Raw genomic sequence first — 26,718 nt, forward strand, 5'->3', positions numbered from 1 at the left:
GACATCACGTTGCCATGCCAACGTGACGTCCCATGACCCCGCGGCGTCAAATACGCGTCGACGAAGAGAAGGTATGTTAGGCCGCGCGTATAGTGCCTGCGACCGGCGATGAGACGGGTGACATCACCCGTCGTCGCTAGCAAAAGTTATATTTCGCTTTGCGGCGGCGCGGGCGTACTGGCATTTGATTGGTTCAGGGGCTGTCACATGAGGCGACAGCCCTTGAAAATATTGCCAGCTTTCAAAGTTGGCGACGCGACGTCACTGTCGCGCTTACTACAAGCGCACGTGGCGGCGGCAATGTATTTCTTTTTGGGCGACATCGCCGTCGCGGGCACTATACGCACGGCCTTAGTTGCAGAGGCCTCACGCGATCCCCGGGCATGAATTTAAATGGGGGAAGAGCGCAGGACCCCTGCAACCACCCGCGTCCCCCCCCTGAATAATTTTGCGCCCCCCAGTTTGCGCACCGCTGCAGTGTAAGCAATACAGGCATACCCCGCTTTAAGGACACTCACTTTAAGTACACTCGCGAGTAAGTACATATCGTCCAATAGTCAAACGGCAGCTCACGCATGCGCCTGTCAGCACGTCATGAACAGCAAAGTTGAACTCCCTACCTGCACCAAAGCTGTGCGCAAGCGGGGAGACTATAGAGCCTGTTACAAATGCATTATTTACATCAGTTATGCACGTATATGATGATTGCAGTACTGTACATGCATCGATAAGGGGGAAAAAGGTGGTGCTTCACTTTAAGTACATTTTCGCTTTACATACATGCTCTGGTCCCATTGCGTACGTTAATGCGGGGTATGCCTGTAAATAACTCAATGTAACGGACCTGTGTTTGCTCCCATCGTGTGAACGAGCAGCCACTCACTCTCACAACTCCCCCCCTGCCCCCCCCACTCTCGGACCCCCAGCTTACTGCACTTGTGGATCTGGCAGTACTCCCTCTCCACACCGGGTTCTGTGGTGTAACACCAGGGCCGCTCGGAACTATCCGGGTTCCGGCAGTAATTATCATCCAAGAACTTGTCTGGGTACCTGGGAGGGAAGAAGACCAATAAAAAGGGCTGCACCAATGGGACGGAGGGTACCCCAAAAACCCAGGCGCAAGCGGCCCACGTTATTGCCACGTGCAGAAGAGAATTACTGATAGAGAGATCAAAATCCTACACGTGAGCCGCTACTAACCCCTTCATTGCCAGGTGGGTCAGTAACGCACTGAAGGGGTTAACAGCATTTAGGCTACAAGAGTCTGATGTACAAAACCTCAATTATAATGATTGATATATATATATATATATATATATTACATTTTAACCCCATTGTTGCCAAAGCGGGTTTCACTATATTGTGTTTCCAAAGGGTTAATGCTGTTTCTCATTTGTTTGGACGAATTAGCCTCATACTTCACTTGAATTCAACATAAAGAGCAAGTCACTCAGCCCTCAGGAGTTGCGTTACCCCTCGACACCATCAGATGGCCACCCAAGTGCTCTGAGTGGCTGCACGGTGAGGGCTGCGTATGGCGTATTACAGGGCAGCGCAACTTCAGCCCTCAAACCCCTCCCAAGAGGTCAGTTTTTAAGGATATCCCAGCATCAGCTCAGTTGTGTGCCTCTGATTGAGCCACCTGTAATGAAGCAGGGATATCCTGAAAACCTGACCTGTTGGGAGGGGCGGCTTGAGGACTGGAGTTTAGCGCACGGTGTACGAGACCCTCCCCCTCTTACTTCTCAGGACGGTAGGGGTGCCGGTGGGGGCTCTGGAGGTCCCAGCGCTGACACTCTTTCCCTGATTCTGTGTGGTCCACTGCTCCCCGATAATCCTCCCCATTACAGGACAGGCAGACGGCTGCAGGACAGGGAGAGACAGGGGGGGGGGGGGGGAGAACAACACATGGAGCGCAAGTTACAGTTAGGGTCAACCAGTCCCAAAAACTGGGTACCGTCAGCACCTCACTGGTCAATTCACCAAGACGGCTCCAAAAAATACTCCCCCCGCCCCCGGTTTATTGTAGAGGGGACAATCTGAAATATTCCATTAAATGAAAGGGGGGGGGGGGGGGGATGCCTTCTGAATAATACAAAGGCTTCAACAGTTCTGAAAATGGGGAGAGGTGTGACATTAAGGATTTAGAGTATTGGAACACTAGATGTGTTGCCCGTCTCGTGCCCAGCGCGTGTGGTTTTGCCAGACGTAGGAGAACGAGAAGACCATTAGTATGAGAGTCCTCCGGGGCGTTTGTCACTTGTGGAGAGAGGCGATACGCCCGGTTTGTAAGCGCGCAGCTTCACTACGCTCTGCCCATTTCCAAATACACGCAGGGCTTTTAGACAAAGTACAGCAAGCGTCTTCAACCGGCGACCGGTGGGTCACGGGTGGCCAGAGACACGGGTCACAGGCGGCAGAGGCATGGGTCACAGGCGGCCAGAGACGCGGGTCCAGGAAGCCAGAGACACGGGTCACCGGCGGCCAGAGACACGGGTCACCGGCGGCCAAAGACACGGGTCACCGGCGGCCAGAGACACGGGTCACCGGCGGCCAGAGACACGGGTTACCGGCGGCCAGAGACGTGGTGCTTGGACTTCCTGCGTGTTTCATACCCGTGGCTTTGGCAGCTAACTGCAGATTCTGACGCAAAGTGACAGTAATGTAAATATATATGGTACAGATTGTGATGGGAGGGGTTAATATGGCTGCTGTTAATAAAGGTTAAGCCTTGCATTACCCCTACCCGTCAGTAATACATGTGTATTATGTTATATACGTATATCTGTCTTGTAAACCTGCTTCCAGCCTTCAGGCCCCAGCGGGTAACTTTATGCTCAGGTGGGAAGTTGCAGAGATGCCTGCGACCTCTCCCTGTCACTGCTTTTATGTTGCTCTTCTACCCACCAATCAGGGGCCCTGAATGCTGCAACATGGTGGGTTATGGGTACAAACAGGTGGGGAGGGAGACCCCTCGCAGTTCAATTCAGCTCAGTTGAGAGTCAGAAGAGTTGCAGAAGTTTGCTGTAACTACGGGAAGCTGCAGCGTCCACTCCTGTGCTGGTGCCAGGCCTGCTGTCCAGTTCAGAGGACATTGCAGGGGGAAGATCAGGGAAAATCTCTCTAGGGAGGTCCCTGCGCCTAGGACTATAGGTTACCCCAGTATTCCCCAGTTGGGTATGTTGTCGGTGTATATGTATTGTTGTGGTTTACGGTTTTCCAATAAATTAATTTTATAAACTCTTGTGTTTGTCTGGCGATATTAATCCCTGATATTAGTCATGGTCTCCCGTGACACAGATGTTATAAATTCTTACGTAGCCCCCTCTTGGGTGGCTACTGGTTTCTATAAAGGGTTAACTGGGTGGGATCACTAAGGGTTCGCCCATCCCCTATTTACCCCGTGACAAGTGATTTCACCATTGGAAACTCAGAGGGTATATATAGCCCCACCCTTTGTTCTGGAAGCAGGTTCTTCAGAGTTCTGGCTGGGGGCATCACTGTGAGTCCTGTATATAAGTTTCTATGTGTCTAGTCTGCCGTTAGTATGTCTGTCACTGTTCACTAGCCAGCGCCTGTTAAAGGATCAGCAAGCTTACATTTACAAGAGAAGGATAACACACTGTCCTCAAAGGGTTCCCCATACTGCAACCTGTACTCTCCCTGGATTGGCGCAATTAGCTAATCCGTTTCTCGCCGTACTGTCTCCCTGCAAGCTATTCCGCGAAATCCTTATCTACGTTCCTCCATTTAATCTGTATAACGCACCGCACGTCCTGCCATTTAAACCGTATAACGCAGGGTGACCATTTTTCTGCACTTAAAAACCTGGCCAATTTTCACCCATGCACAAACGGCGCAGCTCAGGCCGGCAGCGCATTTGCGATTGGCGCAAAAAAACTGGGACATTTTGGGACTTTTTAAAAATGTGTCAGGAGAGCGGGGCACAAGCCCAAAAATCAGGACGTCTGGTCACCCTAGTATAATGGCACCCCACATCCTGCCTGCACTCCCCCCCCCCAACTACCGATCTCCTATTTGTATTTCAGTCTCTGCTTGAAGTGTCTTTAGGATGAGGAAATTTGAAATGTCTTAATTGCCGGCTTTATCCAGCACGTTAAAAATAATTAATAGGTAACGGGATAACCAATTCAATTGAAGCGTTATAGAGCGGGATTTACACTCGCGCGCATTTTTGTTCTTGCATATAGTTACACAGTAAAGGAGTTTGAAAACCTCCCCAAAAAATGTCTGGGGGGTCCCAGGCAGTATAGATGGTAACTGAGCCACGCGGGGACTCCGCACTTAGTAAGACCCTAAACTGCATCTCAGCGTGGGTGGGTGTAGCTGTCAATTACAGCATTAAGTAAAGTCGCTCCCCAGCATGCTTTGCATCCACCGGAGCAAGGCATTGTGGGACGACTTTGTAAGCTCCCGCAGTGAGTGACCGCTATACCCCCCTCCCCCCCATGCTGCCTACACACACTGAGGGGCAGTTTGGGGGATTATTACGAATGTGTTCCTCCCACATGCTCAGGACACTACACTGCCTGGGACCGCTCACACCGTTTTGTTGCTCACCCTCCTCGCACTTCTTGATCCCGCAGAGCTGATGCCTCACGTGTTTGTCAGTCGTGTAACACCAGGGTCCCTTTGGGTCCGAGTCCGGGTTCCGACAGTAGTTTTCATCCAGCCCGTTCTGGGGTGAAGGGGAGTACCTGCGGGCGAGCAGGGATTTATTCACCCAGGATAAATGCCACTAACCCAAAGAACTTACATTCTAAGGTGCCAAGGGCTCACATGGAAACCGGCACTGCGACCACTTCAAAGACCAGCACACTATGCTGGAGGTTTAGGATTACTGTGCATCTGTATTCACCTGTGCTCATGAGGGATCTTCAGCCGCCAGTGCTGGCAGATCTTGCCCTTCTCAGATTTGGACACGGTCCCTCGGTATGAGGCCCCATTCGTCACCACACACTCACGGACGTAGTCTGGGGGGGGGGGGAGGGCAAAATATACTGGTCACGAGGGCCATGGACACACAAGGAGAGACCTCACACCCTCTTCTCTAGCCGGTCTCCTTTCTGCTGCCCCGACTAACCCTCCCACGGTTCCCTCTCCACGTTGGCCAAAGCAGGTGTGGTATAATGGTAAAGTGTTCAATTCCACTCACAATTGCTCGGTGTGATCTCTAATCAACAGTTCCACTCACACATGCTGTGTTTGATCTCTAATCTATTCCACTCTCACTCAGTGTTGTGATGGTAGGGGCATCCAGACTGACATAATAAAGGTGAAGCCCGGCTGGCTGACCCAAAACCGTGTTTAATGGCCGCCTATAGGAGGGTCATTTTGGCCTGTACGTTATATGTTTGGTGAAACCTCTTCCGGAAGAGAGATAATCACTGTGTGATATACCTTTATTCCTTGCGTTAGTGTTTTCCCCGCACAGTTAGCAAATTAGCAATGTCCTATGTGTTGCCAGCATTTCTCCGTGTGTAGACACAGTAAGGCCCGGGCCATAGAGGGGTGGGGAGAGCGGAGGCGCGCTAACGCTGAGGCTCGCCTGCTTCAGTCAGCGCGATTGCACGGACTTGCAGGCGAGCCAGCGTGCGCGAAGGGATCCGGGGGGGGAGGTGGTTGGAGGCGGGGCAGTGACGTCGCTGGGCCAATCACCCGCGACGCACTGACGTCAATGTCACGGCGCCGACGTCACGGCGCCGTGACGTTGACGCTGCTGTGCTGTGATTGAAGGTTTTCAGCCGACAGCGAGCTGAAAAACAGCTTGGCGCTCGGCTGAAACCTCCAACTCGTCAGCACGCCTGCGGACGCTCGCGTGAGCCCCCTCTCAAGGCATCCTCATTGAGGATGCAGGGGCTCAGCGCGGAGCGTCCGCACGGCTCAGCGCGGCCTGTCCTTCTATGGACTCGGCCTTAGTCACTTAGCTGGGCTACATACGGAGAAATGCCGGTTCGCAACAGAGCCTGAGAGCGGCTTGAGTCCCAGGACAATGAGTGGGGAAGGGCTGAGACGTAGGGCCGGGGAACTGGTTCTCGGCGGTGCCGAGTCTTTGTTCTCCGAGACGCTGTTGTGCCTACCCCGCAGGGGGCATAGGTCTGGCCAGGGGAACCGTTGCCGGGACTCAGCCCCGTAGGCATGATTCCTGGCCAGTTCAAATTTCCCGCTCGCCAGCAGCTCATCCCCGATGGGCGGTCCGGGGTGCCTAAGCCGGCTTCCTCCTCTGATTGGTGCAGCCGGACGAGCCCTCGTCCTCCGATTGGCTGCACTCACTCAGTGTGACCTCTAATCAGTTCCAGTCACTACCTCCGTGACCTCTAATCACTTCCACTCACACTCACTCAGTGTGATTTTTAATCAGTTCCACCCACTCCGTGACCTCTATTTTACTAATAAAAATGGCAGTTACCCTTCCTGTGCTCTCCCCATTAGATGTACAGCACCCAAATTAAATTAAAAAATGGCACCAGTGCCTGTAACCCTCTTGTTTCCAGGCGGGACTGTGGCCCACACCTCCTACCTTTCTTTTGGTACAGGTCGTAATGTACGTTTCTCTGCAGCGTTACGCGCGGGGAACTCTGCGTCCACGGAAGCATCCGGCAGCTGTGAGACTTCCAGTTGTAGTCAAAAGACCTGAGTGGGAGGGAGGCGAGATGGCGGGGGGGGGGAGGGGTTCACGGGGTATTTCAGAGTTCAGTCCAACGCAGCCGGTGCAATCGCCTCGTTATTACGATGCAATCCCCCTTAATGCAACGGTTTTACTGATTTGTATCTTGTGCACAATGAAAATATTCTACATTTCTCCGGGAACACTGAATCCAAGGAAATCAGCTACTACTGTTTGACTCAGCCACCTGTGCCGAAGCAGGGATAACACTAATACCTGGCCTGTTGGTGGCCCTTAACCCCTGTTTAAAACAGAACTTGGAGCAAAGCTAACGGGTTACCTGTGGCTTTGTGACTAGCACACGGTTTGTGTAACGTCTTCTCATTGCATAAAGATTGGAAATATCGCACAAAGCTTTTGTCTATTATGGAAATTAGATCATTAAAAAATAAATACTTTTACTTGTGCGATTAAAAATAAATGTAAAAAACAAAACAAAGTGTCCTCTCTGAAACAATCCATTCCGTCCCAAGGACAGACGGCCGCTTTCAGCAGTCCTTGTATAAACCCGTTACCTATACATACACACTTTCAGCAGTCCTTGTATAAACCCGTTACCTATACATACACACTTTCAGCAGTCCTTGTATAAATCCGTTACCTATACATACACACTTTCAGCAGTCCTTGTATAAATCCGTTACCTATACATACACACTTTCAGCAGTCCTTGTATAAACCCGTTACCTATACATACACACTTTCAGCAGTCCTTGTATAAACCCGTTACCTATACATACACACTTTCAGCAGTCCTTGTATAAACCCGTTACCTATACATACACACTTTCAGCAGTCCTTGTATAAACCCGTTACCTATACATACACACTTTCAGCAGTCCTTGTATAAACCCGTTACCTATACATACACACTTTCAGCAGTCCTTGTATAAACCCGTTACCTATACATACACACTTTCAGCAGTCCTTGTATAAACCCGTTACCTATACATACACACTTTCAGCAGTCCTTGTATAAACCCGTTATCCCTACGTTGTGAAGCGCTATGTACACTAATGGCGCTATATAAATAAAGACAGACAGACAGATATAATAGGTTCTCCCTGGCCCTTAGTGTGTTTAATTTTATGTTCTATGGGACAATTATCTGTTCTATGGGGTCCTGTATGTTTTGCTATGGGACGAGCATCAGGATTTTTGAGAAGGCTAGTGTGCAACACTGTTATACTATGGAATATTAAATATATATATATATATATATATATATATAAATATAATAGGTTCTCTCTCTGGCCCTTAAGTGTGTTTAATTTTAAGGGAGTGGATCTCTTCACAACATAGGGGTAACGGGTTTATACAAGGACTGCTGAAAGTGTGTATGTATAGGTAACGGGTTTATACAAGGACTGCTGAAAGTGTGTATGTATAGGTAACGGGTTTATACAAGGACTGCTGAAAGTGTATATGTATAGGTGACGGGTTTATACAAGGACTGCTGAAAGTGTGTATGTATAGGTAACGGGTTTATACAAGGACTGCTGAAAGTGTATATGTATAGGTAACGGGTTTATAGAAGGACTGCTGAAAGTGTGTATGTATAGGTAACGGGTTTATACAAGGACTGCTGAAAGTGTATATGTATAGGTAACGGGTTTATACAAGGACTGCTGAAAGTGTGTATGTATAGGTAACGGGTTTATACAAGGACTGCTGAAAGTGTGTATGTATAGGTAACGGGTTTATACAAGGACTGCTGAAAGTGTGTATGTATAGGTAACGGGTTTATACAAGGACTGCTGAAAGTGTGTATGTATAGGTAACGGGTTTATACAAGGACTGCTGAAAGTGTGTATGTATAGGTAACGGGTTTATACAAGGACTGCTGAAAGTGTGTATGTATAGGTAACGGGTTTATACAAGGACTGCTGAAAGTGTGTATGTATAGGTAACGGGTTTATACAAGGACTGCTGAAAGTGTGTATGTATAGGTAACGGGTTTATACAAGGACTGCTGAAAGTGTATATGTATAGGTAACGGGTTTATACAAGGACTGCTGAAAGTGTGTATGTATAGGTAACGGGTTTATACAAGGACTGCTGAAAGTGTGTATGTATAGGTAACGGGTTTATACAAGGACTGCTGAAAGCGTCTGTCTGCCACTAGGACGGAATGGATTGTTTCAGAGAGGACACTTTGTTTTTTGTTATTTATTTTTAATCACAAAAGTTATATATAATATCTGCTGACTTTGTTTATAAATATATATATCCCTCTAGATTGTAAGCTCTCAGGATCAGGGCTCTCATGACCTCTTTGTGCATGTTAGTCGTTATTTGTATGTAACTCTGGTTATCAAATCTCTGTACCCCCAGTGTACCACGCTTCGGAATATGTTGGTGCTTTACAAATAAACGAGAAGAAGAATATACAGTATATAGTCAAATAGAGCAGTTGGCACTCCTGCAGACACATTTGTAAACTGTTGGTGCATGTCCCATAAGCATAATATAGGTGAAAGGTGGTACTTCAAAAGCACCTTTCACCAATACACGTGTTGAAAACAACCCCTTGTGTGCTGTCTCGCGATTACCAGACTTCGGAACGGTAAGATATAGAGATATATAGATATATAGTGCTATAGCCCATACGGACCACACAGCCTCTTTCTGACACGTATTCTATTAGAGGACTAATTATTAAGCTGGTAATGAACTAGTCAGAGCTGCACTGACTTGGCACACTCATATAGAACTGATGTTATCTGCAGAGCGTAGGAATCAGATACACCCACACATCAGCTCAGATAAACCCCCCCCAATATAAAACAATATATTGTTCCACACACACACTACATTTAAAGTGTCAGCTCTTCAGGACAGGGAGTGCCCCCCCCCCCCATGTCTCCCTCACACGTCCCCCACCTGCAGTCCACGAGGTCCGAGCACTGCTTGGCACAGACATGCACCTCCTCCTGCAGCTCGCGACGCGCGGCCTCCTGCAGCTGCACCATCTCTACCCCCTTGGAGCGCTGGTAATCATTCAGGGGGCTGCGGAGACCTGCAGGAAGCAGACAGGTAACGTCTCCTGTGCTGAAAGGGCACTCGCAGTATGGTGGCTGGACCACAGAGCTTGCAATTTTATTTAGCACACGGCTTAGAAGAGACGCACAGTATGTGAGATGTGTACTTAGACCACAGAGCTTGCAATCAGATTTCATGCAATGCTAACCACAGGTGTATTTATTTCTAAAAATGTGTTACCAGGAAGTAATACATTGAGAGTTACCTCACGTTTTCACGTATGCCCTGGGCACAGAGTTAACATGACAAATAATACATGGTTACAAGTACAGTTACATAAGTGAACAGGGTATACATTATATACAATATCTTGCATGCGCAGTTAAAGATAATATATTATAGGCGTATGTAACAGTTACAAACCAGACTAAAATGTGAGACAGCCTTCGTTTTGAAAGAACTTAAACTGGTGGTGGATGTGAGAGTCTCCGGTCAGAACCCAGATGGGTCAGAACACAATAAAGTGAGGCTGAAAAGGTATTCAAAGGAAAAAGAGAATAGCCCAATCTGTGTCCCACAGAGCTTATAATCTAATATATACAGATCACGGACCTTACTAAGTGTTTTAAAGGTGGATTCCTATTCAGGAGCAGTGAATATTAAAATAAAGGAGTTTTCAGTACTGCAGGACCCTTTAACATTTAGCAGGTGTAGCCACAACCCCCCTATATACCTACAGTATAATGTCTCATGGCTTTAATCTGTTCTGTAAACTAATCTAATATATAACAAGGGAACACGGAAATAAAGTATCAGCCATTATCAAAGATCCATCTCCTGCAGAGCTTACACGAATTGGTCAGTCAGCGTGTCACAGTATCTCCACTTACCGGTCACTAAGGTGGCAGTCCGAAGGCACAGCAGTAGGAGGGTGATCAGCATGGTTACCGCTTGCTCTGTCCTGGAGGAGAGAGAGTGCAGTAATGTTCACCCGCACCCTCTCCAAATATTTGTTGTAATGAAACATTAACAGGACCCTCTGTCTCTCTCCCTTTCACACTCATCCACTCTCCCCCCTCACAGTGACATGTTTAAGGGGACAGTCCCTCCTAGGACCCAAGTTTACAAAGTGTATCAATGACAGTGATATGTTTAAGGGGACAGTCCCTCCTAGGACCCAAGTTTACAAAGTGTATCAATGACAGTGATATGTTTAAGGGGACAGTCCCTCCCAGGACCCAAGTTTACAAAGTGTATCAATGACAGTGATATGTTTAAGGGGACAGTCCCTCCCAGGACCCAAGTTTACAAAGTGTATCGATGACAGTGACATGTTTAAGGGGACAGTCCCTCCTAGGACCCAAGTTTACAAAGTGTATCAATGACAGTGATATGTTTAAGGGGACAGTCCCTCCCAGGACCCAAGTTTACAAAGTGTATCAATGACAGTGACATGTTTAAGGGGACAGTCCCTCCTAGGACCCAAGTTTACAAAGCGTATCAAGTTTTTGTTTTTTTAAACCTTTAGTAGCAGGCTTTGTAATAATACAATGAAATGCATTTCCACATGTACACACTTAGCAGAGCAGTGCATAATAGCGACATACAAACACAACATGCATATCATGTGTGCATATCAGGTGTATATATGATCGTGTGCATACATCAGGTAAACTGTAAAGCCCTTCTTCCCGCCCCCTAGCTATTTCAACATAATAATATTAATGATCTAAATTAACTAGAGCAGAGAAAGACAAACTGTAGCCGCTTGGATGAGAATATTGTGTGAGAAATTTCTACTGAAACACAAATCATATCTATACACTGCCACCACCTGGGGTACTTATGCAAACAAAATATGTCAAATTAATATTTGCCAGGGCCTCAGGTCCCTAGGTATTATAGAAAAAAAACTATGCACTTTAACACACAAAATCAGTTGTGGCAAAATATGTCAGAAAATCTAAATACTCTCTCCAGATCGTGCAACAGTTCATTCAGAGCCCAAAGCATAACTTATTAAATGTTTTAATATATATAAAAATACAGTGCTTGGGTTACAGAAAAAGAATTACGAAAACGTACAATTACAAATAAATGCAGGACAGCTTCTTAAAATAAAATGATAAAACATCAAATAGAAATCCGTATACAGTACATAATCCCGATGTTATAGGTTTTCTCCCAGAGAGGTCACTGGTTCAGAAGATGAGATCTCACGTATTTGGTGCCAAATACCCCTCTGTTAAGATCTGATTTTCATAGTCTTTGCTCAGATTTAAATATATTTTCTTCCCATGTAAACCACATAAATAGGGTGACCAGATTTTGAAAATGAAAAACCGGGATACAATTTTTTTTTTAACATTAACAGTTTATTTACTGTATTACACTTATACTTTACTACCATTAGTCCTAGTTACGTGTGTGTGTGGTGTGTGGTGTGTGTGTGGTGGATGGCCTCATTAATCGAACAACAAAAAAAACCCTAAACCATTGTCAGGACGCACCCTCTTCACAATTTCTAAAGCAGCAATCCCGCCTGGGATCTTACCTGATCCGCAGTTCCTCAAGGTACTATACTGGAGGGGAGGTGTTCCCTACCTGTCTTCCGATGTCTCCCGTGTGAAACTTGAGTCAGATCTGGAAGAAAGCAGGGTAGGTTACTTCAGTGTAGGTATACGGCAGTTAAGATGAGACGGGGGGGAGAAAGAGAGACGAGGTGGGAGAGAGAGAGAGGCGGGGGGGAAGGAGAGAGAGAGGCGGGGGGGAGAGAGGGAGAGAGAGAGAGAGAGAGAGAGAGAGAGAGAGAGAGAGAGAGAGAGAGAGAGAGGGAGAGGGAGAGGGAGAGGGAGAGGGAGAGAGAGAGGGGGAGAGAGAGAGAGAGGGGGAGAGAGAGAGAGAGAGGGGGAGAGAGAGAGAGAGGGGGAGAGAGAGAGGGGGAGAGAGAGAGAGAGGGGGAGAGAGAGAGAGAGGGGGAGAGAGAGAGAGAGAGAGGGGGAGAGAGAGAGAGGGGGAGAGAGAGAGGGGGGGAGAGAGAGAGAGAGAGAGCGCGAGAGGGGGGGGGAGAGAGAGAGATGGTGGAGAGAGACGGGGGAGGAGAGAGAGACGGGAGGGAGAGAGAGACGGGGGGAGGGAGAGAGAGAGAGAGAGAGAGAGGGGGAGAGAGAGACGGGGAGGGGGAGAGAGAGAGGGGGAGAGAGAGAGGGGGAGAGAGAGAGGGGGAGTGGGAGAGAGAGAGAGAGGGGGAGAGAGAGGGAGAGAGACAGAGAGGGTGGTTGACTGACACTTGGGTGGGCCCCCTGACACACCGGGCCCGGGACGCCAACCCCGACAGACCCCCGTTGCCAGCCCTGTCCCCCATTCTCTCTCTACTTCCCCCCCATTTTTTCTCACCCTCCCACCATTCTCTCTCTCCTTTCCCTCCCCACCCCCATTCTCTCCCTCTCCCCCCTATTCTCTCCCCCATTCTCTCTCTGACCTGCACACAGCCACTGATCTACAAACACTCACAGACAGACCAATACACACACTGACCACACACACACACACACTCAGACAGACACACACACTCAGATAGACACACACACTCAGACACACACACACTCAGACAGACACACACACTCAGACAGACACACACTCACTGACACAGAGAGGCGGGGGGGGAGACCTTTATTAAAAAGTGTACTTTGTAATGTTTTATACATTTGTTATAAGACTATACGGTCAGTCAGGGCATCTGCATAGACGCCGGCTTGTCTGTATAGAGTCCGTAGTTCAAAGAGGAGAGGATGTCCAGAGGTGAGAACACCGTTTGGTCAGCGTCTGCGAGGAAGGGCAAATTGCCAGGTCCAGGGAACAAAGGGCACCCTGCAGGGACATCTTTTGTATCTGCCAGACTTGGTTGAGCCTGCCCAGCGGGTGGCAAAGGGTTACCTGGAGGAGATACAGCTTGTAAGCGCTTCTCCCATTGGCTAAATCATATTTCCTGCTCACCCGGCTTTTCGAGCCAGCTTGTCACGTCTCCTCCTCTGACATCAGCCAAAGGACGCTCTGTTCCAAATAGCAAAGCAACCAGCTTCGTTTTGGAGCTAGGAAAGTCTGCCCTGCAGAGACCAAGTCAGACGCGAGGAGCAAGTTCTCATTTTAGAACGTAGCGGTCGCGGCCAGGAACTGAAGCTGAAAAGAGGACCAGGAAGCCCCGGGTGTAGATCCCGGTCAGGGTAAACCCTTCGAAGCGGGCGCCCTGCACCTATTTTAGCCCAGATTTCACCCCCAGTGCCCCATTAAGTGTGTATATTTCTGCCTTTTGTATTTCTGTTGTGTTTCCGATGTTTTTATCCAAATAAACCCCATTTTATTTCACCCCCTTGTTTTGCCTATTGAATGATCCCAGATATACATTTGTTAAATGTCCTGGTCTCCTGTGACAGTGCATTTGCCCATTATAAAATCAAACATTAGCCACCCAGCATAAATAAAGTAAATAACACGTTCAACTTACCCCTGCCATCATGAAGGGCGTCCTCGTCTGCATACTCCAGGTCCATGTCCTCCGATGCCATCAAGAATACAAGAAAAAATACAATGTAATGGCCCCATACCCCTTAATAACCACTATAGTAATTAAGGGGTTAACCCACAATCCCCCGCTACCCACCTGGGAGGCCTAACCACCCACACCTTATCTGTTACATACATAGTTACATAGTAGAAACGGACATCTATGGGTATTTTAAAATAAGTTTTATAAACACAATGAGGTGAGACTTGGGAGAGGGGGGATTTCCTCTGGCTGCTTCCTTTTGTCTGATGTCACTGTTTTCAACCCCCCCCCCATCTTATCTTTATTGGCTCTCTGATAAGGACAGGATGTGACTACATAATTTCCCCAAAAAGCTCAGTTTGCCATTACCATGGTTGAATTTTAGGGGAGCCAGTTGCACTTTCACATTCTTTACAACGTGTCGTTTTCTGGCCTTTAACAGGTTAAGCCTCCAACCTAATAATAAAGCCAGGTCTGTCTGACAATGCCAGGGTGATGTGCAGCCAGGGAGCAATTCCATGAGGTCAAGGGCAGAGGCCGAGCTGGGCTCTTACTGGAACCCAGGACGGACACATGGAGAGTGAATGTGTGTGTGTGTGTGTCTGGAACTGACACTGGTCATGTTGTACCATGACGTTTATAAAAACAGAAGTCACCCTGCATTCCATATAACCCCAGGACTGTCTGATCCTGTCCCTGGTGCTCTGCAGTAAGGAAGTCACCCTACATTACATTAAAAGGGAGTAAGGAAGAGTATTGGATTACTGGACTGATCATCTTTTTCTTCTCTTTTCAGGTAACAACAATATTTGAATCCTGTCTCCAATCACCCCTTGACGTGTCTCTTAATTAAATTCTGCTTTTACACTTAGGCAGGACAACACCCTGTTTAGAAAAAAAAACATCTGTTTTAATGTGCCACACATGTGCTAATTAAGGTGGCTGGGCTGAACCTAATTCAGTCAGGTGACATTTTAGAGCTATATAATTAAAAGCACAGCAACCTTAGGCTGTGGCCACGCTGGTGCTGAGCTTGCCGCTTTTACTTACATAAATCTTTTTAAGTGTATGCCCCCGCTCATGCGGTGTGAGCGGTCACGCACGCTCACTCAAGCTTGGCACTTGAGTAAACAAACACAAAAAAAAATTAACTTTCAAGAGCGCGCAACTTGCCCCCAATACCCAGGCTTATGCAGACGATGTATGTATGTATGTGTCACGGTAACTTATGACAAGATATAATTTACACCAAAAATACCTGGGTTGAACTGAACACGGCTGAGATATGATAAAATATAATTTATTCCTTGAAAAAGGTGAACACACGAGATATACAAATAACAGACAAAATATGCACTTACTTAAGATGGAATGATGAAACAGTCAGAAATCTGGACTGGCAGTTCATACAGCAATCTTGAAAATCACAAAGACAATAGCCATAGGCTGAGCCTTGTTTATATACAATTATTTCCCATTGAACACAACCTAAACCCAGCCCCTCATAAATCAGTGATGAGGTTGACAGTCTTCCCCAGAGTAAAACTCCTCCCACCCAAGGACGTTTAAAAACTGCCTTTCCTATCTAAATAACTTCATAACTTCAGTAGTACTTACTGGCACGCGAGACATATTAATACATTCCAAAGCGCAGGACGCTCCCAATAAGACTAAATATTACAGTGTAATACTAAAATTAAGAGAGATATTAATATCTGTCTCTTAGTACCTGCTAGACATCATGTGTCTATAATCCTTATGTGCGAATCAGTCCCACGAATACACACATGTAGCTTTTAGCACATTCAGCCGAGGACATCTCATAATATTCTTATATTTAATAAGGTCACTCATTCTGATATCTCCTTGTGTAACCGCACCCCTGGCCCCCATAACCCCTTGTCAAGAAATCCTTTGAAGCTGGGCCTCGTGTGTAGAGAACATTTGTCACAGGTGCTATATTTCACACCCAATGCTCCAGACCTGGGTCCAAGCTGTCTCTACTAGCAATATACCCTTGGCCTGCAAATTAGGTATTAATATACTGTACACTAAACCTCCTCTGTACTTTTCACACCCAACTTCAATCAAGCCTGTTGAAGCCCAGATATTTCTGAAAAGACACCACACATATTTGTATTTTCCTAAACTGTAGCTCATTAACCCCTTAAGCCTCCCGCATCAATCCCAGTGTATGTGTTGGTGCAAACACTGGAACAGAAACAATACATTTTTACAGGGGAATATACATTAGGATTCTGAAGCAAGATAAAAACATATTACTGGACCCCAGTCCAGTTAACCCCTTGCTCCCCAAGTGAGAGCAGGGTGTGGCCAAATGGGGTGTAACCCCTTTAATCCCAGGCCAAACCCCCTCTCCCTTGACAGTATGTATGTATGCATGTATATCTTCAAAAAAATCATTTGAGGGTATAAGCCTGGAAATAAATAAATACCCAAATGTTTCCAACTCCCCGTTGAATCAGGATAAGTCTGTGGCCTGCTGGTTAGGAAAAGAGGAAACCCATTTTAGTCTACCTGAGAATATTCCGATAGACAATGCCTCTTTTAAAGTTTTAGGGATTTATTTTGGAAAAGAGAATTCCGGCGTTCACAACTGGAAGGAGAAATTAAACATCTGTAAAGTGAAGGTAGAGCAGTGGAAGAAGTGGAAATTCTCTTTTAGAGAAAAAGTTAATGATTAAGATTTTCCGGATTCCTATTTTTGTCTATTTAAGTTCTGTATTTCCTCCTCCTGCGGAAGTTACAACCACTATATACTGTAGCCTTGTTTTTCAGTTGTTCCGAGGAAACCGTTTAAATGTGTTGAAGAGAGACATCACGTATTTGCCCAGAGAGAAAGGAGGTTTGGGAATGGTGAACCCTGGATTATTTTTTTCACTTATTTTTCTGTGTTTTAATTGGCAGAATTTTCTTAATAGAGATGACCAGATTTGGCATGTTTTTTTTTTTTTTTAGGAAGTGGGTGTCTCCCCTTAAAGGTTGGCTAGATGGTAGGAATATCAAAAGAATTATAGTGAGAGGCATATACATGCAAGTATATATGAAGATCACCTAAAAGTTTTTAAATAAGTGTAAGGTCACAGTATCAGAAGTTGCTTCTGTACCGTGGGAAAAAACTCTACTGGGTGGTATCGAGTAGGGCAGGGGTGCGCAAAGTGGTGGTGGGGGGGGGGGGCGCAAGATTATTTTGGGGGAGGCGCGGACTTCACCTAAGTTTCCTCGTCGCCACGGCAACACTGCTTCAAATGACGCCGCAAGGGGTCACGTAACCACGTGCGTCATTTGACGATGGATATAGGGTAAGGGGGGGGGGCGCGAGCATAGGGGCTGGCAGGCAGGGGGGGCACAGCACAGAAAGTTGGCGCGCCACTGGAGTAGGTTATGTATCCAGACATTAGATCAGATGGTGTAGATCAGGGGTGCGCAAAGTGGGGGGCGGGAGATTTTTCTGGGGGGTGCGTGCGGTTGCAGAGGCCCTGCGCTCTTCCCCGAGGCATTTAAATTAAATGCCGGGGGGGATCGTGTGAGGCCTCTGCAACGCTATACTTACCTTGACTCGTGTCCATGGCAACGCTGCATCAGATGATGCCACGGGGTAATGTGACGTCACACGCATCACATGATCCCGCTGCATCAAGGTAAGGGAGGGGGCACGAGCAACAGCAGAGGAAAGGCAGGGGGGGCGCAGCTGCAAAAGTTTGTGCTCCCCTGGTGTAGATGACCAGAAACACGCCTTACGAAATCTGTTACACTCAAGAGTCCCTTTTAGGATTCAGGATACACCCTGGTTGGCCTTCCATGGGTGTTTGTACCTGTATGTAAGGGCAAACCTTAAATATGAAAACATTGAGGACTGGAACTGCCCCAGAGATTCCTGTGTTGGAGTCTTGGAGACGATGGAGTACCTCCTCATGTAGCACCCCTACGCAGTAGAGATCTGGGAGAGTATGGCTGCCTCCTTACGGATGCCAGAATTAAAATGCCAAATTTATAGGGAGGTGTGTATGGTTTGTTTAAGGATCACTTGCAGGGTTACAGTGGTGTTAATTAATGGGCTGGTTAGTTACAGGCTGTGGGTGACCCGCAGGGTTCTCTCCCCGGAAAGGCTTCTCGTGCCTTTAACCTGTGCAGGTGAACAGGTGAAAGAGAGAAGAGAGAGAAAATAAAGTCCTGGGAGAGAAGATGGGCGGGTGTTCAGATGTGTGTAAATGTTTTCTGTAGTGTAAATAATATGTAAAATTGTATACTTTAATTTGTTTGGTGCTTTTGTATTGATATGTTTGTAAAAAATATAAATACCCTACATTACATATAAACACAGGACTGTGTGATCCTGTCCCTGATACTCTGCAGTCAGGAGGTCACCCTTGCAGAGAGAGGCTGTGTCTGTTTGAGCTCCCACTAGGGGCTCAGCATGGCCTCAGACCCAGGAGGGGGTGCAAAGGGAATGAGAATTGAGGAGAATTCAGAGAGAAAAGACCAGAGAGAAAGAGATTGCTGAGCAGGAAGGAACGGAGGAAGAGACACAAGGAACAGGTGAGGTGCTAGTTCTGTCCGGGGAAAGTAACATACAAACCCCGAGCAGTAAATCCCAGCAGCAAAGTAATGTTATAACTGAAGGTAAAAAGAAATGAGAGGCTGAGTTGGAAAAGAGGAGGCGGGCGGCAAGAGATTGCAGGCAGACAAACAAGCCTTATAGCAAAGTGCCCAAACCTAATGCAGAGGCTGAATGTGCCAAGGGAAGAGAGGCTGAGAGTCCTCAGCACATGGAAACTGAGGCTGAGAGTCCTCAGCACATGGAAACTGAGGCTGATAGCCTCCTACATGAGGGGATTGCAGCAGGAGTCAGTCAGGAGGCAAACACAGATACATTGCAGACAGCAGCGGAGGCAGAAACAATGGAAAGAGACCCTGAGAAACTTTCTTCTCACTCAGAGCCCATTGCAATAAACTCTGAAGAGGCAATGGAGCTAAACTGTGAGCCAGAAAGGGTTAACGCCCTGACAGATTACACAGGTACCTGAAACCAGCACTGCTAACCTGGAACAGCTCTCAGCTGCTGAGAAACACACAGAGGCTGCAGGGAGACACACAGAGGCTGCAGGGGAGACACACAGAGGCTGCAGGGGAGACACACAGAGGCTGCAGGGGAGACACACAGAGGCTGCAGGGGAGACACACAGAGGCTGCAGGGGAGACACACAGAGGCTGCAGGGGAGTCACACAGAGGCTGCAGGGGAGACAAACAGAGGCTGCAGGGGAGACACACAGAGGCTGCAGGGGAGTCAGATTGCCAGAGAGGGGAAACTTCACTGAGAGAGGAAAATCAGCTGTACCTGGTGCCTGCAATCAGCACTGATAGTCTGGATCTGGTTTCAGCTGCTGGGGGCTCAGACTGCCAGGAAAATACAGAACCAGCAAAACCCAGTGATTCACAGCAAAATGCATGGAAATCACTGAAAGGTTTGAGATTCTTTCCCACTATTCCCATAAGAAACCCTTTAAGAAGAAGGAATGTGGTGAGACTGACATTTCTGGGACCAAGAGAGAAAGATCCAGGTTTTGATTATGTGGGGAATACACTAATAAAGAAATCTTTGCGCTTTGACCCAGAGGATGTTTACGCCCTCCTGCATGGCCCTTATTCACCATACTACGATATCAGTTTTAAAACCTCCACCCACCTTGAGAAATTCTGGGAGGGATACAAAGCAGTGAGTAGCAGCCCTGAGTGGAAGTCTTTTGAGGCCACAGCGATATCTAAGCCTGAGACTGTGATAGTGAATATTATCTTTGACCACGAATCTATCCCAGTGGCTGACATTGAGTTCTGGCTGAAGCGCCAGTGTGACATACTCAAAGGACCAATGAAACTCTACAATGGTGAATACTGGAATGGAGGATATCAGTTTGAGGTGAAACTGGTGTGTGCAGACAACACTGTGACACACTTACCAAACGTCCTATACATTGGAAATGAAAGAGGAAGGTGTTTCTACCGTGGGCAGCCCAAATGCTGCTTTAAGTGTGGATCCAGATCACACTTTTCATCAGGGTGTAACAAGATCAGATGCAGCCTATGCAAAGATTTGGGGCACCACCGAAATGAATGTAAGAACATTTTGTGCAACTTATGCTCAAGAAGTGGGCATTCATACAATGTGTGTCCCCATGCCCAACACAATCAAGCACAAGAGTATGTTCTGCAGCACCTACAACAGAGGTGGACAAAGACCTGCACTCCGAGGCACAGAGGCCAGCTGCAGAGAGGGGGGACTCCATGGGTTTGCGTCCGATTGAGGAGGTTTTAAAGGAAATCCGCAGTCAAATCACAGTAGAAAGAGAGGACACCAGAAGTAATCCCCTCTCTTCTCAGACCGCACAGAACAAAGACTCCCAAGAGGGACCAGTGCACCAGGAGAGGCGTGAGATGGAGATGCACCTTGAAAGCACAAAAGAACAAAGCCAGAAGGCACTCCCTGCTCCAGAAAATCTAGAAGCAGTGGCTGATGATGAGGAAGCAGGAGGATCCACATGGGAGGATCAGAAGTCACGGAAGAAAACTCCCATAGCTGCAAAGCCAGCAAGTAAGGACAACCCTCGTGCAGTTGAGCTTGTCCAAGAATTCAAAAAAAATTACCTTACTGCAGTGATTGACCGCCTAAAGATACGGAACATGTTTCAGCCACTAGAAAAATCCTGGGCTGATAGGGTGGAAGATCAGGAAGAAGAGGAACAGCAGGAAAAAGAGAAACCGAGTATCCATGAAGCCCCAGATGCAGAAGCAACGAGGAATTCCCAGGAGGAACAATCTCCTCAAAACATCATCAGGATGGAGGTGGAACAACCCGCAGGATCCACTGTCATAGGTACAACCATTACCCCAAAGACGGACAGTAAAAGTGATAAAACTATAGCTTCACAGGACGTAGAGATGAGGCCGCCTTCCAACAAAAGAGGGTCATCGTCTGGCAAAGGGAGAACGAAAGAGAAAAAAAAGCACAAATAGAAGACATGTGGAGTGTAACAACATCAACTCAGAATGACGCATCCCTCCCTCACCCCTCTAAAAGTAGGGTCTTTAAATGTTAACTCCATAAAAACCAGGAAGAGACGATCGCTGGCATATAACGCTTTCAAGGACCTAGACTTTGACATTTTATTCCTGCAGGAAACCAGACTCTCTTCCCTTAGGGAAATTTCGGCAGTTTCCGCGGAATGGACAAGCGGTGCATCTTTTTGGTCCTACGGCCCTGACCTGTGTGATGGGGTGGGGTTTCTATTCAAGGGATATGACTTACAGTGTGAAAAAGTGATTGACCTGAGCCCAGGCCGATGTCTTATCCTAGATGTGTCATTCCAGAATGTCAAGCACAGATTAATTAATGTGTATGGCTACCAAACAAAAAAAACAAAGAAGGGATTTGTTTGGTTTGTTTAAACCTTTATTTTCATCCAAATGTCTCGTTCTTGGGGGTGATTTTAATTGTGTGACCTCGAATCAAGACCGTGGCAGCGGTAGAGAAGTATTGGAATATGATATAGTGTTCCTAAATGATATGTGTAAACAGGCTAATTTAAGTGATGTTTATAGATTTCACAACCCAAATACTCCAGGATACACATATGTATGTGGGGAGAGAAAAACCAGAATAGACAGGTTATATGTTAGGAGCAATGTAAATACTGCCAGCTGCAGATTATCACCTGTAGAATATTCTGACCATGCTATTCTACAGATAACCCTATACTTAGATTCCTCTGTGATTCTAGGTCGCAGTGTTTGGAAGCTGAACTCCTCCATGTTACAGGAGGAGACTGTAAGAGAAAGTTTCCTACAGTTCTTCAAGGACTGCGTATCCACACAAGTTCTGTATCCCAATATAGTGCATTGGTGGGAGGTCACTAAAAAGACATTAAAAGATTTTTTAAGAAAACCTCAGGTCTATCAAACCAGGCGAGGTACAAGAAATATTTGGTCCTCCGCTCTAAATTGCTGCAACTGTATACGGAAATGCAGAATGGCCAAGAAGTGAATTCTGAGCAGTATAGGTGTGTTAAGGAAAGTATGAGGTTATTACAATATGAACGGTTATCCTCTTTAACAAATGAGAAGCATTTTGGGGGCTGTGGGATTTATTCTCCAGATCCCTTTGAAAATTGTAAAACCAGAACTAAAAAGAAGGTTATATGTGGCCTAAAAGATGCACAGGGTGTGTGTGTAACTAGTAAAGATGAGATGCTTAATGTTGTCTCTGAATACTATGCAGAGTTTTTTTTAGCAAAAAACCCATTGATCTTGTAGAAATGGGCAGTTATTTGGATTCTGTCAATGTCCCATCAGTTCCTGAGGATGACCTGATAGGCTTAGACTCCCCAATCACAGCAAGGGACGTGTCTAACGCAATTAAGACCCTCTCCGGTAATAAAACCCACGGGGCAGATGGAATCACTGCTGAATTTTATAAAGTTTTCCGTGAGGTTTTAGCTGAAATATTTGCAAACGTTTATAATGCTTCTCTGGGAGGGATAGGTCTAGATGGCAAACTTGTTAAAAGAATTATTGTAAAAGATGTATATATGCCAGAATATATGAGGATTATGTACAAATTCTTAAATATATGTAAAATAACTGCTCTGGAAACTACTTCTGTTCCCAGGAAAAAATTGTACTGGGTAGTATTGAGCAGAATATGTGTCTCACAATTAGATCTGAAACACTGTGATATAGAGGACCAGAAAGAGGCCTTACAGAATCTATTAGACCCGAGGATCCCTCTTGGGGTTCAGGATACCGTCTGGTTGACTTTCCATGGGCGTCTTTATGTAAGAGCAAATTTAAAATATAAAAACATAGCGGATAGGAACTGCCCCCGAGGTTCCTGTGCCGGGATCCTGGAGACGATGGAGCACCTCCTGGAGTGCCCCTACGCGGAGATGTGGGAAGGCATGGCCGTCTCATTACGAATGCCAGATTTAAAGGGTCAAAACTATTGTGATATAGTATATGGTGTGTTTAGGGATCACTTGCAGGGTTACAGCGGTAGCACAGTGGTGTTAATCAACGCACTTGTGAAATACAGGCTGTGGATCACCCGCAGTCTTCTCTCCACAGAAAAGGTTCTTGTGCCTGTTACCTGTGCAGTTGAACAGGTTATAGAGCAGATAAAGAAAATAAAGCAGGGGGAGAGAGTCAGGTGGGATACGAAGTCCTGGGAGAGAAGATGGGCGGGTGTTCAGATATAAGTGTGGAAATACTTTCTGTATACAGTGTAAATATTCTGAAAAAATTGTATATTTTAATTTAAGTTTGTTGCTTTTTGTATTGATATGTTTGTAAATATGTTTTGTTTTTTATAAAAAATACCCTACATTACATATAAACCCAGGACTGTGTGAGCCTGTCCCTGAAACTCTGCAGTCAGGTCACCCTACATTACATATAAACCCAGAACTGTGTGAGCCTGTCCCTGATACTCTGCAGTCAGGTCACCCTACATTACATATAAACCCAGAACTGTGTGAGCCTGTCCCTGATACTCTGCAGTCAGGTCACCCTACATTACATATAAACCCAGGACTGTGTGAGCCTGTCCCTGATACTCTGCAGTCGGGAAGTCCCCCTACATTACATATAAACCCAGGACTGTGTCCAATTCCAAATTAGCTAATATCTGTCAATGAACGGGTTAAGTGCATGGTGTCTGGGGGACACCTATTCTGATAACAGGGCTTCCTGTACTAAAGATCACAATGTCCCATCCCAACTGATCGATCATTCCTGGCAAGGAAAGTCAGCTCCGAAAGTTAATTATTCCTGTTCCTCTCCCTCATCCTGTTATGAGATCGCTCAACCTTATAAACACAAACCTCAAGGGAGGTTATATGGGGTAATAGGAGGAGTTTTAGAGAGTGGTTATATAGGGTAATAGGAGGAGTTATGGGGACCGGTTAAATGGGGGAAAAGGAAGGCTTATAGGGAGCGGTTATATGGGGTAATAGGAGGAGAGAAGTTATAGGGAGCGGTTATATAGGGCAATAGGAGGAGTTATGGGGAGCGGTAATATAGGGGGAAAAGGAAGGCTTATAGGGAGCGGTTATATGGGGTAATAGGAGAGAAGTTATAGGGAGCGGTTATATAGGGCAATAGGAGGAGTTATGGGGAGCGGTTATATAGGGGGAAAAGGAAGGCTTATAGGGAGCGGTTATATGGGGTAATAGGAGGAGAGAAGTTATAGGGAGCGGTTATATAGGGCAATAGGAGGAGTTATGGGGAGCGGTTATATAGGGGGAAAAGGAAGGCTTATAGGGAGCGGTTATATGGGGCAATAGGAGGAGATATAAAGCAGTTGGAGAGGTTATATGGAGTAATAGGAGGAGGTATGGAGGGGTTATATGGAGTAATAGGAGGATATGTAGCAGTTATATGGAGTAATAGGAGGATATGGAGCAGTTATAAGGAGAGATAGGAGGAGGTATAGAGCAGTTGGACGGGTTATATGGAGGGGTTAAAAGGAGTAATAGGAGGAGGTATGGAGGGGTTATATGGAGTAATAGGAGGATATGGAGCAGTTGGAGGGGTTATATGGAGTAATAGGAGGGGTTATATGGAGTAATAGGAGGATATGGAGCAGTTGGAGGGGTTATATGGAGTAAAAGGAGGCGGTATGGAGGGGTTATATGGAGTAATAGGAGGATATGGAGCAGTTGGAGGGGTTATATGGAGTAAAAGGGGGCAGTATGGAGGGGTTATATGGAGTAATAGGAGGATATGGAGCAGTTGGAGGGGTTATATGGAGTAATAGGAGGATATGGAGCAGTTGGAGGGGTTATATGGAGTAATAGGAGGATATGGAGCAGTTGGAGGGGTTATATGGAGTAATAGGAGGATATGGAGCAGTTGGAGGGGTTATATGGAGTAATAGGAGGATATGGAGCAGTTGGAGGGGTTATATGGAGTAATAGGAGGCGGTATGGAGGGGTTGGATTAGTTTATATAATATAGGAAGCACAGAGATGTCACTAAGCGATACATTTTACTGCAGAAACAAATCCCATACCTCTATATAACGGCTCCCTCGCAGCAGATGGTCAGGATCATACGGCCCGGGGCTGTTTGAGGGGCTTACTCTGAATTCAGCTGTTTATAGGATCCTATCAGGATTGAAAGGAGGAGTCGTTGGCTGCAGTTCCCATGTGTTTTTTCCTCTTTGGATTCCCATGTCCAGCTGTGACATCGGGATCACGAGGCTATTGACATGCAGATGTGTAACCCTTTCCAGCTGGGAAGGTGTTAAATGGCAAAAGGGGGTTGTGATAAGGCTTTGGTTTCCCAGAAATCCCTCTGTTGGATGCCAGACTCTGGAAACAGCTGGGGGTGGGAGAGGAGCTGTGTAACCCAGGGGTGTGCAAACTTTTGGAGCTGCACCCCCCCCCCCTCCCTACCTTTTTTGCTGGCGTCAAATGACGCCACGGGGTCATGTGACACCACGTTGCCATGGCAGCGCGTCACACCAAGCCTCTGAATCTCGGTTAGTTGAGTTGCAGAGGCCTTGCACGGTCCCAGCATTGAATTTAAATGCCTTGGGGAAGAGAGCAGGGCCTCTGCAACCGCCGCGCCCCCTCCCCAGAAAAATCTTGTGCCCCCCCCCCAAGTTTGCGCACCCCTGGTGTAACCCATGCAGGGCTGGATGGATTTGCAGTGTGGCAGAATTTAAGATGGCCGCTGTGTATTCTCACACTGCTGTTGTTGATGTTGTGTGTTTTTATAGGGGGAATGAGAATATGTTATGGTTAGATTTCCTGGGTTTTTTTCCCTCAGTGGATGGAAACCGCCCCAGTGACAGGATATTTCATGTCTCTAGAGGTGACCCTTTCTAAGGGCTGTTCTATAGAGGGCGCGCGTGGCAGTTTTAGTTGGCTGAGGTTAGTCAGCCTTCCTATAATAGGAACGCGCGCGGCAGTGAGCGTGGAACCGGCCGACAGGGGGGAAGATGAGGAAAATAAAGATTTTGCGTTGCTACCGCCGCTGAAATGTATGTGTGTGTGTGTGTGTGTGTGTGTGTGTGTGTGTGTGTGTGTGTACAATGTTAAATTATTTATTTACCAACGTATTTATTATAAAAGTATTTAACACATACACACACACCCACTGTCGCTCACAGCATACACACAAAAAGTGTGTGGCACGTGAATGCGCGTTCGCACAGGCGTGCACACTATATTACGGGCCTAACATGCAACACGCCAACCATACGACTCGGGTGTTATGTCAAAGAGATTCTTTGGTAGAATCACCTCTTCTATGGATAATAACCCAGCCTGTAATATATAATATACACACACACACAAAGTGTGTGTGTGTGTGTGTGTGTGTGTGTGTGTGTGTGTGTGTGTGTGTGTGTGTGTGTGTGTGTGTGTGTGTGTGTGTGTGTGTGTGTGTATGTATGTATAAACACACACGTTATTGATATGCTG

At 46.6% G+C, this 26,718-nt stretch overlaps 1 protein-coding gene across 1 annotated transcript in view; it reads right to left on the reverse strand.

The window, feature by feature from the left end:
* Positions 1-25,653, reverse strand: part of MST1 (macrophage stimulating 1) — a 26,711-nt gene extending 1,058 nt beyond the window's left edge. Inside the window, exons 1-10 of the mRNA XM_075573642.1 lie at positions 25,302-25,653; positions 15,579-15,633; positions 12,276-12,314; positions 10,562-10,632; positions 9,573-9,708; positions 6,542-6,654; positions 4,880-4,994; positions 4,582-4,718; positions 1,743-1,863; positions 921-1,050 (exon numbers count right to left, since the gene is read on the reverse strand). Of these exons, the coding sequence (XP_075429757.1) occupies positions 921-1,050; positions 1,743-1,863; positions 4,582-4,718; positions 4,880-4,994; positions 6,542-6,654; positions 9,573-9,708; positions 10,562-10,632; positions 12,276-12,314; positions 15,579-15,625 (909 nt within the window). The 5' untranslated portion in view covers positions 15,626-15,633; positions 25,302-25,653. The remainder of the gene's footprint in view (positions 1-920; positions 1,051-1,742; positions 1,864-4,581; positions 4,719-4,879; positions 4,995-6,541; positions 6,655-9,572; positions 9,709-10,561; positions 10,633-12,275; positions 12,315-15,578; positions 15,634-25,301) is intronic.
* Between the last annotated feature and the right edge of the window lie 1,065 nt (positions 25,654-26,718).

This window comes from Ascaphus truei, chromosome 17 (genome assembly GCF_040206685.1).
Source record: "Ascaphus truei isolate aAscTru1 chromosome 17, aAscTru1.hap1, whole genome shotgun sequence".
Lineage (NCBI taxonomy): Eukaryota > Metazoa > Chordata > Amphibia > Anura > Ascaphidae > Ascaphus > Ascaphus truei.